The sequence below is a fragment of the Artibeus jamaicensis genome, unplaced genomic scaffold (genome assembly GCF_021234435.1).
Source record: "Artibeus jamaicensis isolate MK-2021 breed Jamaican fruit bat unplaced genomic scaffold, CSHL_Jam_final contig_519, whole genome shotgun sequence".
NCBI lineage: Eukaryota > Metazoa > Chordata > Mammalia > Chiroptera > Phyllostomidae > Artibeus > Artibeus jamaicensis.
In genome coordinates this window covers 12,012,149-12,026,549 of record NW_026521871.1, presented here as the reverse complement: position 1 = coordinate 12,026,549, position 14,401 = coordinate 12,012,149, and the positions used below count along the sequence as shown (strand labels likewise).

At 47.7% G+C, this 14,401-nt stretch overlaps 1 protein-coding gene across 11 annotated transcripts in view; it reads left to right on the top strand.

Moving 5' to 3' along the window:
• CACNA1D (calcium voltage-gated channel subunit alpha1 D) overlaps positions 1–14,401 on the top strand; it is a 313,594-nt gene that overhangs the window by 239,005 nt on the left and 60,188 nt on the right. For 6 of the 11 annotated variants that reach the window (XM_053669278.1, XM_053669275.1, XM_053669279.1 and 3 more), the window contains 8 exons: positions 467–617; positions 2,571–2,700; positions 5,880–5,939; positions 8,488–8,594; positions 10,176–10,263; positions 10,893–11,000; positions 11,088–11,140; positions 12,496–12,642. In XM_053669278.1, coding sequence (XP_053525253.1) covers positions 467–617; positions 2,571–2,700; positions 5,880–5,939; positions 8,488–8,594; positions 10,176–10,263; positions 10,893–11,000; positions 11,088–11,140; positions 12,496–12,642 — 844 coding nt within the window. The remainder of the gene's footprint in view (positions 1–466; positions 618–2,570; positions 2,701–5,879; positions 5,940–8,487; positions 8,595–10,175; positions 10,264–10,892; positions 11,001–11,087; positions 11,141–12,495; positions 12,643–14,401) is intronic. The other 5 variants (XM_053669277.1, XM_053669276.1, XM_037134649.2 and 2 more) reach the window with 1 other exon arrangement.

The following is a 14,401-nucleotide window of genomic DNA, read 5'->3' as shown; positions in this document are numbered from 1 at the left end:
GGAAATCTCTCTTAAGAGGCAACCAGTTATTATTACTCATCTGACATTTTCACGTTTGACCGGTGCCTTTGTTGGCTGATGTAGGAGGGACTGTGGGGCCGGAGAACTGATCATGTGTGACTCGAAGCCCCACACAGTGTTTCAGACTGAAGCGGAACAAGGAGGTTACTAGGGACACAGAGTGTGTCTGGGGATGGCAGTGAGAATCCCAGTGCTGCCACTTTTTTTTTTTTGGACTGTGCTCAGATCTTCACCTGCTGGGGACCTTTCCCACCACTACACACACTCACAAGCAAGATTCTCAGTCCTCCATCTCCCTACCACATTGCCCCTATTCTAAAAGGCTTTGGTTCATGTAAGCTGATAGATGTTAAAGTGTAAGCTAAATTCTTCTGTGAAATTGAAAATAATTAAAACCCAAATGCAGCCTTTGTGTCATGCCTATAAACAAGTGTCTCATTTAAAGTAGATGAAGAGGAAGAGGAGGAGGAAGAGGAGGAGGAGCCCGAGGTTCCTGCTGGCCCCCGTCCTCGCAGAATCTCGGAGTTGAACATGAAAGAGAAAATCGTCCCCATTCCTGAAGGGAGCGCTTTCTTCATTCTTAGCAAGACCAACCCGTAAATACCCTCTTTCTATTCTCTTCACGGCTGTCTCTTACCTGTGACCATATAGGTTGCGTGATGGCGGCTAGGGATGGGGCAGCCCCCTTTTGTACTTAACATCAGAGGGTCCCCTGCCCCTTCCAGCCCTGACACCTCCTCTGCCCCAGCCTTGCCTTTGTCCTTTGCTCATCTCTCCCTAGCCTTTCTGTCCCGGTTGTAGAGGCTGCAGGGGTGTGGCCAAGTTCTGGGAGGAACTCATTCCAGATTTCCCTTAGTCTCCACCCTGGGGTCAGCAATGGTGAGACAGCTGCTTCTCCATCAGAGCCCGTGGCTCTGGGGTTCCATGCATGGTCACCGGTGAAGTGTTTCCCATCCAGAGGACCATTTCTTCACAAGTGGGTCTTCTGCTAAGACGCTTTGGGGGGGCTGACTTCTGCCCAGCATCTTCATCCTGAGATCTACTATAGTTGATCACTTTTCCCTGTTGAGTCTTATGGCAATAAATAATATGCTCAATGATATTTTATAGGTTGAGCTAGTTGATCCAGCTTGATGATATCCTGATTAAAATAGCATTTTTCATGTTAAAATGATAAGGTGTTCACCAGGAGCATGGCAATTACTCACAGGTACTGTAAAGGGAACACACTTATTTACTAGCTGGTTTCTAGGTTTTAAATCATCTGGGATAGAGTGATTGCCAGAGGGAATAAATAACTCCTGGAGGAGAGGTTTCTAGAATTGCAGAAGTAGTTCTTGGCTGTCAGAGAGGAACTCTATGATTCAAGGCCCCAGGGAGGCGCAGGTGGGAAGCAAGGCAACCTGCAGTCCTTAGAGACTTGAAGATTTAGTGATAGTTTGTGCAGCTCATGACTGTTGAGAATTCGGGTGTCCCTTTAAAAAAATATTCAGCTGATGTTACTGGCACCTACAGCTCACTGTGTCTGCTGTATTGAAGGAATGGATTGATGTCCCCCCAGAGTGTGAGCAGCCCAGCCCTCAGGTCTGAGAGGCCTTCCCCAAACTCAGTTGCTATCGGCTTGCAAGCCTTCCTGGGGCACACCCCCGCCTTAAGCAGCCCCAAAAGGGAGGATCTGAAGCAAGGAGTTACTTTCCTTTAAAGTTGACTCCAGTTTTGAAAGTGAAAAAGATTTTTTCAAAGGAAAATCTATATGTATTCTATAGGCATCCCCCAAAAAACATGTTTGAAAGCTAAAGTCAAATATTGAGGTTAAGGGTAGTCAGGCACTAAGTAGCCCCCGGGACATCAGGGGAGGCAGGAGAGGGTCTGGTGGCCCACAGAGCCATCCTGAGGGCCGGCCTGGGGGTGCTTACAGGACCGCAGTCCTCGTGAGATCTTACGGGAGGAGGTAACTCTCACTTCACTTTCTCAGGAGTGCTCTTTATGGGTCAACTCCAAAAAGCTAATAGTGATTCGGTGCTGGGACTGAATCTCCACATCACAGGACATTGGCCAAGCCTCCCTCTCTGCAGCCACATTTCATAAGCCCAGCTGCAGTACAGGGGAGGGATAGCTCCCCTGCTTTGTGAGCAGATGCAATGAGGAGCTCTGACCTCAGTCTCCTTTCCAGGTCGGGAAGGTAGGCACTGGACTCCCTGTTACTGTGGGAAACATCCCAGGCAGCTCTGGGTTGGAGATCTGCCCCTGGTCCTTACTAAGAAAGCTCTCTCTCGTGCACAAGCCTTCGTTCCTCCTCCTTCCGACGGATGATGATCCCTGCACTTACAGACACAGTGAGCGGTGTCTCTGGCACTCCCACACTGAGCTGTGGCACTGAGGGCCTTCAGGGTCTGCCATCCAGTAGTTTCGAAGGGCTGTTAGATGAGTTGCTCTGGTTTTTCGGGCGGGGCCTGGGCAGCACAGCGTCAGCCGTCCTCGGGTGGACCTGTCCCAGCATGCTGTGGGCGCTGCATGGGGCTGTGTCCATGTGCCGGTGTTCCCCACAGGATCCGTGTGGGCTGCCACAAGCTCATCAACCACCATATCTTCACCAACCTCATCCTTGTCTTCATCATGCTGAGCAGCGCATCTCTCGCCGCCGAGGACCCCATCCGCAGCCACTCCTTCCGGAACATTGTAAGCCACTGAGTGAGGACAGAAGGGTGGGGCTCCCTTGGGGTGGCCCCTTGTCATCCAGTCAGCGCCTCCAGCAGCCCAAGAGGCTGATGGCTAAAGTAGGCATGTCATTCACCGGTAGGCATTTTATGTTCTAAGTACCAGTGGCGTTTTGTTTCATTGGAACAAACCTTCCCTGAATCATGTATTTTAATACTCAGCAGTAACTTATAGTATATTCAGGGACCCTGTATTCCTTCCTCTTCCTTCCTTGCTGCTAACATTTTGGTCCCCTGATCAAATTCTGATCCCTACCTATTTTGAGATTTCTGCCTAGTGGAAGCATCCAGCAGGACAGAAAGTAAAACTGAAACCAGGTGTGATTAAGTAAGGAGCTCTTACTTAGGCTGGATGGGAGGACTTCTATTCCATTCTGTGTGGATGGAAATCTGCAAAGCTACCTGATTCTGCTGCTAGGACAATACAGTTAGGGAGATGTTGGGTTGTGGAGTTGATTGGTTCCGTGGAGAGGAAGAACTGCGGTGGGGCAGGAGGTGATTTAATGAAGGAAGTGAGTAGAGGGTTAAGTGTTCTGTTAATCAGTTTCGCAATGTAGGGTAGCACCCTTGCGTGGTATCCATGCTGGACAGAATGGTACTCAGACTGGTTCTCCCCTGAGAACTTCCATCTTAGCAGGTCAACTGATCCAACACTGAGAACAGCCCCAAAGTGAGACAGCTTTGGAAGACCAGTGGCCGGTTGCCTCTCGGCCCTGACACCGAAGCACAGTACTGAGAAGCCTTCCCAGGGAAGGGCAGCCCGCCAGCGTGTGAGGCTGTCAGGTGTTGCTGCCTTGCCTGGTGGTGCCTCTGTCTCCTCCTCTCCAGATTTTAGAGATTTAAGGATGAAGACAAATCACCAGATCAGTGGCCCAGGATTTCAGTTGAGACAACCCAACCCTCGTGCTGTGTCTTTCCATTTCCAGGCTCTTGGCTTGAAGCCTGGCAAACCCAACCTATCGGACTGATAAAACACACACTCTGACTTGAAGATAAAGAACTTTCCTCCAAGGCACATGCTGGTGTTGATGTAAAGATGAGGGCCATGAGCCTGTCTTAATCTCTATGTTCAAATAGAACAAAGACCTGGGTATCATTGAGTCCCATCATAAAAACGAGACACCGGGGAAAAATACAATCCCATAACAGATGTGGTCAAGAGCTAGTCTAGAACACAGATTGCCAAAGAGTTAACTTATATTGGACCCTCGCATTCTTATTTTTTATTGTAATTACTTCCCCATGAGTTTGTTCTCCTGCTGCTTTTCCCAAGGATGTTATTACTGTTTTTAAATCGATGTACATATGTGTATGTGTATTGCTTTTAAAATTCTACAGTTTTTTTTTATTGTGGTAGGAACACTTAGTGTGAAATACATTCTTTTAACAACTATTTAGGAGTGCAACCCAGTTTCCATAGTGACGGGCAGTGTGTCGTACAGCAGATCCCCAGAACCTACTCGTCTTGTATGAGTGAGAGTTCGCACCCACTAATGAGTCCTCGTTTCCCCTTCCCCAGCCCTGGCCACCTCCATTCCTCTTTCTAGCTGTGGGTTTTTGACTATTTTAGAGATCTCATGTAATTGCAACCTTGCAGTATTTTTTTGAAACTTTATCTGGGTTATTAGTGGGAAAGAGAATGGAGGTTGAATGACTCTAAGAGCTTTGACCCTGGCACCAGCCTGAGCTGCTGGTTTTTGGGCAGCAGTGTCTTTCTTGGCCACCCAGGTGCTTTCAACAGTAACAGTCCTGCCGTGACCATGGAGGAGATGAGGAGGGGCCAGAGGCCTGTAGTGTACTGGCAGTGCTTTGCATTGCCTGGCCAGAAACACAGGTACAGAGACAGGTTCCAGCAAAATCTACCAATTGAAAAATGGAAGCAGTTTGGATAATGAATACTCTGAAAGTAGAACTTAAGCTGAGGAGAACTAGCCTTTGAAGCAGAGGGCTTCATCTTATTGTAACAGAGCATAAAAGACTCCTCTGGGGTGGACCCCATACTTAAACACCAGGGCCTGTGGCTCTTGACAACCAGTGCGCAGGCCTAGCTCCTTGCTCAGCAGTGCCACAGCTGGCCCGCGGCCTGAGCAGGCGTCCCATAGCCCCTTCCCAGGACCCTCATCTGTTAAACGAAAGGAGTGGCCTGGGTGGTTACCAGAGTACCTTGCGGCTCTGATCTCTTCAGTTCTTTCAAACTGCAGAGCACAATTGTCATGACAATAAGTAGCCAAGTCGGCTTCTTCTATAGGCAGTCCCAGCTGCCTTCTTTGCGGCTGAGGTTCCCTGTGAGCAGCCATAGTTGCGTGGTGGTCAGACTTCTTGCTGCAGCCTACTTGCCCCCGTTCCCACCCCTGTTCCTGCCCCCGTGGCTCTGAGTTAAGGCAGCGACCCCAGAAGGGGCAAGCAGGTCTTGGTTGGTTGGGGAGTAGATGGTATTTCCAGGAATATTGACAAAGTAGTCTGGACTGATAGTTCAAAAACCAGGTCAGGTCATCTGTTCTTTGAGTGGGCCCAGTGAGGTTAAAAAAACAGTATTGGGAGAGAGCAACATTAGATGCAGAGCAAGGTGAAAAGTGCAACTCTTCTTGAGGACTTATCTAGCCCCACACATTGATGGGGGGAGGGTGTTTACTCCCTGATTAAATGGGCTGGAATTGAAGGGGACATATGGAAGCTTCTGGCCCACTTAATGGCCTTTACATCGTTATTTTCATTTCTCCACCAATCTAAAGCTCAGCTGGATGGCAGCATTTTTCATTCAGCCAAAAATGCAGTTAAAAATGCAAAATGTGTGTAAGACTCTAATTTATCTGGTGCCACAAGTAATTTGTCAGTGTGGTGCTGTGATGAGAAAAGGTTATTAATGAAGCACTTTTAGAAATGAGTCTCTGCCTCAGATGTGAGACGGAGGAGCGAGGTAGCGTGAGTGGTTAAAGCAGGTGAGTATTTCCAAGTGCTCTGCGTTGGTCATGAGGATGAGCTGTCTTTGGCCCAGCGGGGGCATTTATGAGCATCTCCGCACTTACCTCCGGAGGGGCAGGCCTACCCAGGGAGGGTCTCCGTCTGCACGTGGGAGTCTGCCCATGGGTGTGTGGCTGTTGTCCAGATGCCTTTTTCTCATTTTATTGTTGTACCTTTCAGATACTGGGTTACTTTGACTATGTTTTCACAGCCATCTTTACTATTGAGATCCTGTTAAAGGTAATGGCCTTTTTGTTGATCTTTACTTAAGCAGCTGTAGCAGTAATAGTTTCAGTTCTTTGTTTACTTTCCAGATACTAGGTATGCAGACTAGGTGTTCATGGGTATTTTTGCATGTGACACAGCAAAGCATGTGATGCAGCAAAGCATGTGACGCAGTTTTGACTATGTCTATTCTTTGTTGTCTGTGGCCAAGCTTATATATTTTTTTAAACCAAAGTATTTTTTTCCTGAAACTTTTCAATTCATTTTTGCTTTCTTTTTAACCTTTGATGCATGTAGGAGTTCCTTTGGCTTCATAATAGTGATTAAAAATTATGTTTTGCCCTTTTTTAATGTATTCTGAAAAATATCAGCTGATAACAGATACATCACAACCTGTGAACTCTCTTCCACTCTTTCTGGCATCACAGTCAGAGGAGAAGCATTTATCCTAGGAAGGGAATGGATCTCTTCTCATTTCTTTGATTGAATTATGTTTCAGTGACCTAAAATGATAACAGCACTATTTTCTTCCAAGAGCATTTGCAAGATAATTTGGATCTTTTTGTGTTAAGATATTTTATATCTGTTTTAATGAATGGGCTCAGAATCACACAAACGAAAAGAGCACCTTTCGGGCAGGGTGCCCTAATGTACTGCCCATGCATGAGCTAACAGGTACCATTGCTGCATGCGGTTTGTGGACTGATGGGGAAGGCCACCCCGGGCGAGCCCGTGCCTTCCGTACCCAGCCACCCAGAGACCCACGCAGAGAGCTAAGCACCATGACGCTTGCTAAGTGTTGTGGGTTAGGGCAGTACCGAGCGGCTGTCAGAGCTGTCCTCTCCTGCCAGGGACACCGTCTGGGAAAGGAGGACTGCTAACCATGATTTTCTTTCAATCATTTTGAGTTTTTCATATGTGTATCTCAGAGGGAAAAATGTATTTTATGTGTATGTTAGACAACTGTGGGACTTGGGCTCTTTACAAAATCTTCTATAAAATGAAACTTCAATTAACATTGCTCGTGAATGGGGTCTTTTTTTCTTTCTATTATTATTACGTGGTAATGAAAAAATTCACACACTACCAGCTAAACAACCAAATGCTGTCTAAACATTTGTGTAAAATCTAAAAATTTGAGTTCATTTTCCTGCCTTTCGGCAAGTGGATTTGTGACAGTTCTAAGGCAGACCCATGCGGGTCACTGAGCAGATGCTAACAACGGTTTCCATGGTGAGAAGCACAGATGCGGGAGGCACAGAGCAGGCACCGGGCACAAGGACACTCACCAGGCCTCTGCTGGAGCTCTGGCTGCTTTTCTTTAATTTTAAATAATTTTCCTTCTCTTCCTCAAATCCAATGGGGAAATGTTCTAGTTGGTTTGTTCTATTTCATCTGTTAACCTGGTTAATTGAGGTTTCATTTTACTTTCCACATGTCTTAGTTGTTAAATGAATATAGTTACTTTTGGGCTTTGGGACAAATGAGATACAGGATTATTTAAAAGAAAACCTATTGCTTTTCAAATTCTGTATATTTGCCTCAGTGACTTAAATCTTCAAAGTCATTCTTCATTTTGAAAGTATTTTGGAGAGTGGAAGATAAGCTAAAACAAGAAGGATTCAGAAAATGGAGATTTGCCGAGAAGCATCTGACACCTGAAGTGGAGGTTCCTGGAGGCCTTCCGAAGATTCGGAAGGCTTTTTGGTCATTGGTTTAACATGTGAAATTTCCATTTTCGTAGGTCAGAAATAGTTGAGTATTGGCAGTTTCATGTGGTCCGAGTTTGTTAGTTCCCGGCTCTGTCTCTCCTCTCCTATACTTATGAGTCTTCCCTGCTTTTTAATATTTTTTAATGTAAACAGTGAATTCTTTGTATTTTGCCATTTTCACTTGGAGGGTATTTCCTTACTAAAGTCGTTTGCCATTACCAGTGGGCTCCAGGTACACATGGCATGTGACTGGAGCACAGTGAGACTGACTTAGGTGAGACACGTGTGGCAGCTTCCTAGCCGCACCTGCTGGAACTACAGTGATGGAGTTGGAAGAGCTGTTTAAAGTGCGTGTGTCACTAAGGACCATAAGGGCCGTAAGGGGCCTCCCTGGAAAAACACCAGTTTCTATGCAGACACAGCCAGCAAGCCCTGGACTCCAGCGCTTTTCCTAGCCCCCTGGGTTGGAACAGTGTAGGCTGCCAGAACCAGCATTTTGTGGGGAAGCCAGTCTGTCTGGGCAGCACTTACTGCCTAACAAGTAGGGTCACGTGGACTCTCTCCTGGGACAGGCTCTTTGGACACGCCAGTGACTATTCACATTTGAAATTGGTTGTTGCTGTAATACAGTCTAAATTGTTCTCTTCTTTTAAAATGCTCCCCACATGAGTTGCCCTTTTTCTATTTTTGAACAAATGATTCAGTTGTGCAGCCCTTTTAGTTTACATTTCTGGCTTCACAGCTAACACTTGCTAATAAAGACAGACTTTCCGCAAGGTTTTGTAAAGAGCCCAGGCTTCTTTTCCTCTGGGGAGAAAAAGCTGCAAATTCACCCACGATTCTGCTTGTAGATGACGACTTTTGGAGCTTTCCTCCACAAAGGAGCCTTCTGCAGGAACTACTTCAATCTGCTGGACATGCTGGTGGTTGGGGTCTCTCTGGTGTCATTTGGGATCCAGTAAGTGTTCTGGGGTGTGGATGCACATACACACAGCACTGTTTGGCAGGATGGTGCACGTGAGGAGTTGTAGCATGATTCATAAAGCTAGGCATCATTTTGATAGTCATATTTAGTTACCTGGGAAGACTTAATTGGTACCCATGCCAGAAAGCAGTGGGACAATTCATGCTTCATGCACATTGCTAGTTTGGGCTTATATTACTCTGTGATATTTCCTTTCAACAAAGGGTGAAAAAAGCCAAGTTCTAGTCCACCTTCCTCTGGGGGCTGGCCCCAGGGCCTTGAGGGCATCTTCTTCTGGGACCTCAGTTCCTCATCTGTGTGAAAGGGACAAGGGCTTCTTGGAGCTCTTTCCACTTGGATAGTGAAGTTTCCCTTGATCTCCAGGATATACGACCCTTTTTATTTTTTTCTTGGCCTCTAAAATTTTCAGCTAGGAAGGGACTGAGACTACCAGTCAGAGTTGTAGGTCATTTTTATGGCATTTTGAGATTTCTGGTGGGAAATAGCCTAAGCTGCACCTTACCTGCCCATGGTACCCAGGGGTCTGGAGCAGAGGCTCCAGTGGGAACACCCAAGGGTGGCCTTGCTTTCCTGCTGACTTCTAAGTGCCACTTCTTTGTATTGGCCATCAGTATCCCCTAAATGAGAGGGTGTGCGTGCGTGCGTGCACACACGCACACGCCCCAGCCCCTCTCTGAGCTAAAGGTGAATGGAGAAGCTCTGTCCCTCTCAGAAGATTGAGGACCCCTGTCTGAAGCAGCCCTCTGTGGTGGTAGTCCTCCTCACCTCCCACTGCCGCTCACGGGAGGGAGCCATGTAGCCGCAGCTTGGCAGGACATTCTAACCATTATCTTTGCAACTTTTATAAACTCGCTGCACCTGCCCTCTCCAGCTACAGGCCTTGCCCACAGCCTCCCGAATGTGCTCAGGCCACACGCAGCCTCCTGCCCTGCTAAATGAGCTGCACTCTCATGCAGGACCTGTCTCCCTGGTGCTCCCTGGGCCTGCCTACAGCCTCTTTCCCCTTTGTCTAGCCAACCCTCACTCTGCCTGGACTCATCTGGATATCACCTCCCTAGGGGCCTTCCCAGACACCCCCCAAGGCGACACTTTTCTGGCTGCATCATTGCCCATCTCTCCCACCAAACAGTGGACTCCTTGAAGGCCAGTGAAGCCCAGACCCAAAGTTCTACAGAAGAGCCCCAAAGTTAGAAAACAAAACCAAACAAACTAAACTGAAGCCTAAATGCCAGGTACTACCTAGTGTTTACACTGAAAAAAACAAAGTAAATTTCCTCAGTCATGTCTCAGTCAAGGTCAGCCATGTACCTGCCTCAGGGCCTGTGTGAGTGGGCCTGCCTAGGAGGTGCCGTGGGTCGGGGTCGTCATCATCATCATCATCTGTGAGCCATGGGGAGAGGCTGGTGCAGCTCCATGTTCTGGACCCTCCATGCAGCTGGTGGGTCCCACCATGTTTTGTGTGGTATTAAAGTGAAAGCCAAGTGTAATGTTCTCAGAATGTTTTATCCAGCTCTAACAAAGTGCTTTCTTTCCTCCCTCTGTTCTTTTCCTTAGATCCAGTGCCATCTCCGTTGTGAAGATACTCAGGGTCTTAAGGGTCCTGAGGCCGCTCAGGGCAATCAACAGAGCAAAAGGACTTAAGGTTTGCTTCTGTCCTCAGGTTGGGCTTGCTTTGGTGGGGTCAGCCGTGATCACTGACTTTCCTGGGACGTAGCTGGGCTGAGGCCTGATGGACTTTACAGTGGGTTCTACATTTGTAAAGGACATTTCTACCCCATTGAGCTGCCTCTGCCAAGTGCTTGATACCATTTTTAACTATTATTTTCTTTACTGTTGTTCATTTAAAATATTTTCTCTATGTGATTGCTGTTCATTTATTACTTCTTAAATTATTAATAGTGTTTACTTTAGTCTTTAAATTTATTCTCATGCAGGTTGTACAAAAGCTCAGAGGGTTTGCATTTTCCTAAGTCCTTTTATAGGGCAGGGAGTCCTGTGGGCCTGCGTGCCAGGCAGTGCTGCACCTGTGGCGGGAAACCAAGGTGGGACCCACTTATGGGGTGCTCTTCTCAGGCAGCCATGATGCACTGGGGGTAACTGCTCACAGATGACTACCCGAAATACAAAGCACCACAGAGTCAGAAAATCATATACGAATGCACATACACACAGACAGTCTTGGCTGGCACTAGTTTTCCCTGTGGCTAAAACAAAAAGGGCAAGTCATGCCCCTGCATCCTCTCCCTGCTCTCTCTCTCTCTCTCTCCCCAGCATGTCGTCCAGTGCGTCTTTGTGGCCATCCGGACAATCGGCAACATCATGATTGTCACCACCCTTCTCCAGTTCATGTTTGCCTGCATTGGGGTCCAGCTGTTCAAGGTACAGCGACATGCCTTGGAGCACGAGGTCTAGATGATCTCTTCAGGGGCAGCCTTGCCTTTGACTGTCTGTCTGTTTTGTACTCAGGGAAAGTTCTATCGCTGTACAGATGAAGCCAAAAGTAACCCAGAGGAGTGCAGGTGAGGGTCCTGAACATGGGAGTGGGGAATCGGAAGAGCAGAAGGAAGGCTTCAGGATTCACTTGAGCTAGCGTTTGAGGAGTCACGGACTGCAAGGGGCCTGTGTGCTCAGCTTGTGGCTGGAGAGATGGAGGGGTGTGTTTGTTTGAGGGAAAATTTGTATCACCTGAAGTTAAACAATTTTAATTGTATAATTCAGTGGCATTTGGCACAACCACATCGTGGCGTAAGGATCATCTCTGTCTATTTCTGAAGTTTTTCATCGCCCCAGAGCAATCGATAGATGGCTTAGATGGTATAGAGTCTGGGAGCTGGGGTAGGGGCACTGAAACCTAAAATAACAATTATGAATTGCCCAGTAAGCTCACCCTACAGCCACCTGGATAATTTCTCCCCAAACCAGAACTCAGAGCTCAACTGCTAGTATTCAGATGCTGGCTACCGTCTTCTGATAGGTTTCCTGTCACCACATTTTGGCCATATTTCCATTCACAAGAATGGGCAGAGGAGAGACAAGGCAGAAAATACTCATGCCTCTTACCCCCAGCTGTGCAGAAGAATGTGAAGGCAGACATGAAGCCACTGCCTAAAGTTCTAAAACTACAGAACTCCCTGTTTTCCCATCCTTTTGAGATGTCACCAAGCGAGGTCTGGCTGCCTGCACTTGTTTGGGTTTCTTTTCAACAGAAGGTGCAGCCAGAGAGCACCAAATGGAGTGAAACCGGACCCTGCACCTCCAGGGCTCCCATTCACGTGGGCGGGGCAGCGCAGAGGAGTGTGAGGACACCTCTTCCCTCTTTAGCACTCCGATTCCTCATCTGTCAAGTAAAGACATTGGGCACCTTCCAGAAATGAAATTCTGTGATAATCATTGTGCGGTGCCAGAAATGATAGAAGTCCCTGGGGGCAAAAAACTGGGAATATTGTTAGTATAAAAGGGAAGGAATTTGATTAAAACTAAAATAGCAGATACGAGGATACCTGGGCTTGTTTCCCAGAGCTTATGGAATTCTCCACAGTCAGAACTTTTTGATTCTTTTGTGTACACTTTGAGTCCATTGCCTATGAGGGATGTTTATCGTTCAGTAGTTTTCGTTTGTTATCTGGCATATGCCAGTGTCAGCCTAGTTGCTCTGGAGAGTACTCATTAAACTAGTAGTTGTGCAGTGTTATTGGAACCAGAGATTAGGTTGAACGGAGGACAACAAAAGGAGGGGTGCAGATGCAGACGGTGCAGTGCTCAGATCGGGGGCTGGCTGGCGGGCTGAGCGTGACTGCCTGCAGGCGTGGGGTTGGGGTGGCCATGGCCGATTTCATGTCAGACCAAGGTAACCCACATTTCTTTTCCTCTCTAGAGGACTTTTCATTCTCTACAAGGATGAGGATGTTGATAACCCGGTGGTCCGTGAGAGGATCTGGCAAAATAGTGATTTCAATTTTGACAATGTCCTTTCTGCTATGATGGCGCTTTTCACAGTCTCCACGTTTGAGGGTTGGCCTGAGTAAGTACCGAGAATGGACATCTTCGGGGAGGCTCCTCCTTGCTTCAGGGGTCCTCTAGGCTGACCCATCTCTTCTGGAGTGAGTCCTACTTCCTTTCTTCACAGGCACAGCCTTTTCCCATGACTTTTAAACTTTGGGCCACTTATCAATCACTTCTTGGCCCACAGGGCCCCTCTGTCTGATTAGGCAAAGGATTAGCCTTCGTGGCCAGCTGACAGGACTCTCAGATTTGGGAAGCAGGGGCCATAGATCCCAGGCTGGGGGTTTATCTCCGCTAGCTCCTGGGGAGCATCTCTGGATGGGAATGGGGGGTCCTTAGAGGCATTTGTTATGCCAAGTCCTGTTGGTAGCCATGTCAGCAAAGCTGCATTTACACTAAAGAGAGTCTTGGCAGTGTACCAGACCACCCATTCATTCATTTATGTATGTGCTAGGCATGGATAGCAGCCATTGTGCTGTGTCTTTCACTGAGGAACTCGCTCATTTGTAAAGTGTGCTTTTGATACCAGTTCCACGTAACCTGCCGTTAGGCACTGTGGAAGTGGTCTCCACCTAAGGTCCTCCCTTCAAAGCCCCAATTCAATGAGAGCTTTGGTCAGGCGATCAAACCACGTAGGAAGGTCTGGTGTGTCAGAGATGTGCAGAATAGGGTCCTGAAGAATGGCTAGGATTTTGATGGGTAGAGTAAGAAAAACAGAAGGAAGGCGGTGAATACAAAAGGAGAGTCTCTCGTGTATTCAGTACTCTCTGGCACAACTATCCCACCTCTGCTTCCTGCCAGTAGAACTTAGATATGTAGATTGAGTCCTGGATGTCAAGTTCCTGTGCCTAGAGGAGCTGCACATGGTGGACAGGCTGACCTCAGGCTGGCAGAACCCTCTGGATGCATGAGAGATTCAGAGATCTTCAGAGGAGTGCCTGCAGGGTAGTGGATGGCTGGGTGGGGCTCGTTCATTAGGGAACTAGTCCTGAGGAGAGAAGAAGCATGGAGTAAGATCTTTTACTCTACACAGGTTTTGGGTCTTAGGTTTTTGAACACTGTACTTTAGCAAATCGGGGTGGTAGGTGAAGGGAAATGAACACGTTTGCAACTTGTGGCTCAGAGGAGCTGGGCTCTGCCCCCTGAGGAGTTGACAGTGGGCACTTACATCCCTCTCTGAGCTTCCATAATATGGGGTAACAGTAATGTTCGCCTGTCCAGATGGATGTGAAGGTGTGTAGCCCAGTGCACCCAGGGGCTGGGTGCTGTGGAAGTGTTGAATCTGCATCAGAATGGGGCTGAATTTAACATGGGGGGGGGTGATAGTAATTTCCTTTCTTTCCCCCGTTGAGTTCTGCTAGGCCTACACTTAATTTGGTGTGCATTTTAGCTTGGGAAACCTCCCCGAGTTCTTTGGAAATTCATGGTTGCTTGCTCTTGTCTTCACCAGTCTGTATGGTTTTCAGTTCAGAAAGTATCTACATGAAATGTTCTTCCTGTCTTCTATCTGTGAATAGGAAGGAACCTTACTGAATATTTGTGAAATCTTTCATTTTTTAGTCCTCAAAACATCAACGCCTACATTTCCCAGGTGCTCTCCACCCAGGTGCTGGGCTGACTGGGCCTCAGCCGGGGGAGGGTGCCTCAGACCCCTGCCTGTACCTAGGGGCCTAGGGAAGGGGGCTCCTGTGACAGATCTGAAAGTCACTGCCCATGGTGGCATTCAGAAGAGGGACACACCTGGGCCTGGGCTACCTGGGCTGAGTGGGGCTGGCGGT